This window comes from Octopus sinensis, linkage group LG2 (genome assembly GCF_006345805.1).
Source record: "Octopus sinensis linkage group LG2, ASM634580v1, whole genome shotgun sequence".
Taxonomy (NCBI): Eukaryota; Metazoa; Mollusca; class Cephalopoda; order Octopoda; family Octopodidae; genus Octopus; species Octopus sinensis.
This window is the reverse complement of record NC_042998.1, coordinates 61,277,240-61,282,036: the sequence shown is the minus strand read 5'-3', so window position 1 is coordinate 61,282,036 and position 4,797 is coordinate 61,277,240. Positions and strand designations below refer to the sequence as shown.

Sequence of the window (4,797 nt, the reverse complement as noted above, 5' to 3'; positions counted from 1 at the left end):
CATACATACATACATACATACATAAATGCATACAAAACACACACACACACGATATGCATATATGACTGTAAAAAAACATAGACTATTTATTAAGAAAATTAGTTATCAATATTTTCACTAACATATTTCCTATAGAATCATGAAACTAATTCCTTCCAAGTGTTTTCCTCAGGAGAATATTCTATCATAATATTTCTGTTGGAATATTGAAACCTTTACACCACACCTATTCATTAAATCAAAACAATTTTTAAATTTAATTTTTAGAAAAATTCAATTTTAATTTTAGAAAAAGTTCAATTTTAATTTTAGAAAAAATTCAATTTTAATTTTAGAAAATCTAACACAAGTATAATCAGTCCATGCCATGACAGCTGGCTTAATTTTCAAGATGAAATATTAAAAGATCTTTCAACAACTCGTAAGATTGTAGCAATAAACATGACCAAATAATTAAGTTTCCTATTCTGTTTTTCCTGTGTATCAAATAAGTCTTATCTCCAAACAAACAAGTTTTCCATCTGATGTTCTGCTAGACGTGTTCCAGTAAACTCAGATAGTCTGAAAGGATCTGTGATTCTTCTATAAGTAAGAAATCAAGGTAATCTTCGGAATCCCTGGGTAGAATTTTCCTGAAATTATCCAATACCTCCTTCTCCTTCATGTCTTGTTCTTGAGTATTTTCTGTCAAAATAGAAAGGATTATAAATGTAAAATGCCAGTTATCATTTTATCTTTTACTTGCTTCAGTCATTGGATTGCAGCCATGCTAGAGCACTACCTAGAAAGATTTAATCAAATAATTTAACCGCAGGACATATTTTCTTTTTAATCTGATACATATTCTATCAGTCACTTTTGGTGAACCATTAAGTTAAGGGGATGTAAATAAAACTGGGACGGACCCAAAGGGGGGAGGGGCCTTAGGGACACGTGCCCCTCTCAAGAAAAGAAGTGCACCCTTCTAAATAATATTACGCCCTTTTCTCCTGAAATTGTATTCCTTTCTGACCTTATGCCCTCCTTTTGAAAAATTCCTGGGACTGTGCCTGTAAACCAACACTTGTCAAGCAGCAGTGAGGACAAACACAAAGACACACACATTAGCGTAGCGATCGGGAGAGGGGTGGGGACAGCCTACCCCGAGTGGCACTTTTAAAGGAGCACCACTTTTGGGCTTGCTGTAGGTAATATGTGTTTCTTGTGGGGTCCGGGAGTAGCAAATAGAAGAGCTGCCCCAGGTGGCACACACTCTAGCTACACTATTGGACGCACATACACATATATATATGATGCGCTTCCACAGAGTTTCTATCTGCCATATTCAGTTACAAGGCATGGCTTGGCCCAGGGTTATAGCAGAAGACACTTGTGCAAGGTGCTACACAGTGGGGTTGAAGCAGAAACCATATACTTGGGGAACCAACTTCTTAATCACTCAACCACACCAACACCCATAAAACTCAATTAACTTTCTGACGCCAGGAATCAAACCCAGGCCAACCAGGTGAAAACCAATAATCCCAACCATTACCCACATCAGAAGATGGATATGAAAAAAAAACAAGGCATTTTGAGCAGACGGCATTCATTAGATAACCACAGGATACCTGGTGATGGAGTGATTAAGAAAAAGCTGGGTCAGGTGGGGAAAAAAACAAAACATAATAACCAGCTATTTTGTATGTATAGTCCAAAGTTAACTTTGATCAAAGGTATTCCAGTTATGGCCACTCCATCTATTTTTTGACATATTGCATCAAGGATTGTTGTATATTCCTTCTCAAGCTATGCCAGGCTCATAAGGGCCAATTTCCCCACTTTCATTGGCGTCTAGGTTCTCCACCTGGATGGTCTATTGCAGGTGAGCTGCTAGATGCTGGAGGAAAGAGTGAGAGAAAGTTGTGGTGAAAGAGTAGGCAGAAGCTCGCCGTTACCTTCTGCTAAAGCCACGTGGAGCTTAGGTGTTTCACTCATAAACCCACATATCACCTTGTCTGAGATTCGAACCCGTGAACCCTCAACCATGAACCTGCTGCTCTAACCACTAGGCCATGTCCCTCCACATATCAAGGACTACATTATCTAATATATTCCTTTGTGTTTTTTTTTTTTTATTTTTAGATGGTAGACAATGATTTAAGGAAGATTTGACTACTACTGTTGGCAGGTCAAGCAACTCATGCTACCTTGGGGTGGTTTGACAACTAGCGTTGGGAGTTGGGTGGAAATATCAAACAATTACCTTGGGGTGACTGAAGGGGTGAAGCTGGATTAGGGGGCAAAATTCCATCATATTTATTGAGAAGATTCAAAGCTTTCTCTAAATCATTTTTGGATGACTTTAGTGCTTCTTTAGAGAATTCTGTTATGTATCCAAGATCAACAATCTACAAGAAATGGAAAGAAATTATTATATTTTTAGACATTTATTATTATTATCATTATTAATTATTATTATTATTATTATTATTATTATTGAGTGAGAGAGAAATGCATGCCATCAAAGTGACACCGGGGTAAAATATACGAAGCCCAGAATACCCATCATGACAACTCATCTGATAAGGGTACACCAGGCACAAGCATCACAACCATGTGTGCGACATAGAGATCTGATACCAAGATAAATGGAGCATGGCCCTGCAGGTGGGGCCCAGTTAGAATTTTCATCAGGTTGAGTAGCTCATCCCACTCAAAAGGTCCCTGAATAAAGGTTGTTTAAGGATGATGAACAAAACACCCATGTTTTCAGAGGTAAATTATTTAAACTCCAAAGAATACCTCTCAACACATGGCTATGATGTTCCCCCACTACTACTCATGATCAGAGATGCACATATCATCAGCCACTAAGGGAGATGCTCAACTGGTTATGGTCAAACAATTGACAAGTAAATCTGTGGTAATGAACAGAATATTTGCTGTAGCCCATCTTTTATACCAAGACAAAACAATGTACATGATAACACTTCCAATCATTTAGGATCAGAAGCCATGAAAGCCACTGCCAGGTACTACATAAAGGCATTTATTATTATTATTGGCAAGATCATTAGCACACTGAGCAAAATGCCTGGTGACATTTTGCTTGTCTTTAAGTTCTGATTTCAAATTCCGCCAAGGTCAACTTTGCCTTTATCCTTTTGGGATCGAGAAAATAAGTACCAGTTGACCACTGAGTTTAATGCAATCAACTCATCCCTGCCTATAAAACTGCTGCCCTTGTGACAAAATTTGAAACCATTATTATTATTATTATTATTTATTATTATTATCATCATTATTAAAGGTTGCGACCTGGCAGAATTGTTAACATACTGAGCAAAATGCCTGGTGGTATTTCATCCTGTTCTGAGTTCAAATTCTGCCAAAGTCAACTTTGCCTTTCCTTCTTTAGGGGTCATTAAAATAAGTACCAGTTGAACACTAAAGTCGATGTAATCGACAAGTCCCCTATCACAAAATTTCAGGTCTTGTGCCTATAGTAGAAAGGATTATTATCATTATTATTATTATTATTATTATTATTATTGTTGTTGTTGTTATTATTAACCCTTTCATTACATTATTCCTAAGTAGAACACATCCCTTATGAGTTTCAATTAAATTCTAAAATCATCACAAATTTAGACTGGTTTCATTAAACAACTGTAATTTATCAGAGTGGTTGGCATTAGGAAGGGCATCCAGCTGTAGAAACATTGCCAGATCAACCCTCAGTCAAACAATCCAACTCATGCCAACATGGAAAGCAGATGTTAAACGATGATGATGATGATGAATTGAAGAAAAGTTTTCAATCAATTCTATTGCATAACTTTTGTCTCTAAGTGACTCTAATCACAAGCTAGCTTTTTTTATCTTGGTTTGTTTACTTTCTGTGAAATGATTTGTTTCCGTAGTGATTGCTGCTTACAAGCCTACATTTGCTTGACTTCTCCATATCTTCTGTTGAAAAGCCTTCAAATTCAGAATCCGTAATCCATTTTAAAAGTTGAAAAAAAATCACTGAAGAAAAAATGTGGGAAAAAAAAATCTCCCAAAATTCGCACAGCTCAGATATCAAACAATGTCAGATATTGTAACTCAACTATTTACAAAGTAAAATCAAATGTCTTCATCCTTTGTGCTGAAATTCACATTTAAATATCAATGGGTTCATTCAGATGGGTTGGTAATGAAAGAGTTAACGGCAACGAGCTAGCAAAATCATTATCACACTGGGCATAACTATTTAGTGGCACTTTAACTGTCTTTCCATTCTAAGTTCAAATTCCACTGAGGATAACTTTTTCTTTCATTCTTTTGTGATCAATAAATCAAGTACCAGTCAAGAACTGGGGGTTGATGTCATTAACTAGTTCCCTTCCCCAAAATTTCAAGCTTTATGTCTATAGTAGAAAGGATTATTATTATCATTATTCTTTGAGCTCAAATCTCTCTAGGAAAAGAAACAGATTTTTGAACCCCAGTTAAACTCCAGATCCTTCTGTCTCATACTTCGCTTGAAAGTCATGACATTTTGAAACCAGTTAAGTAAATGACTCCTGATAAAAAATACATTTTCCTCTATGTTTATAGATGGATGTGTGTGTATGTGTGTGTGTGCATGTATGCATTCTTTTATTTGTTTCAGTCATTTGACTGTGGCCATGCTGAATCACTGCCTTTAGTCTAACAAATCAACCCCAGGACTTATTGTTTCTAAGCCTAGCACTTATTCTTTGGTCTCTTTTTGCTGAACTGCTAAGTTACAGGGACGTAAACACACCAACATTGGTTGTCAAGCAATGG

At 36.5% G+C, this 4,797-nt stretch overlaps 1 protein-coding gene across 1 annotated transcript; it reads right to left on the bottom strand.

Moving 5' to 3' along the window:
• Positions 1-289: 289 nt before the first annotated feature.
• LOC118762198 lies at positions 290-3,946 on the bottom strand. The gene is made up of 3 exons (XM_036500734.1): positions 3,920-3,946; positions 2,246-2,390; positions 290-684 (listed from the first exon to the last, which is right to left on the bottom strand). The coding sequence occupies exons 1-3, from the start codon at positions 3,944-3,946 to the stop codon at positions 533-535; spliced, it is 324 nt and encodes a 107-aa protein (XP_036356627.1). The 3' UTR covers positions 290-532.
• Positions 3,947-4,797: the final 851 nt, after the last annotated feature.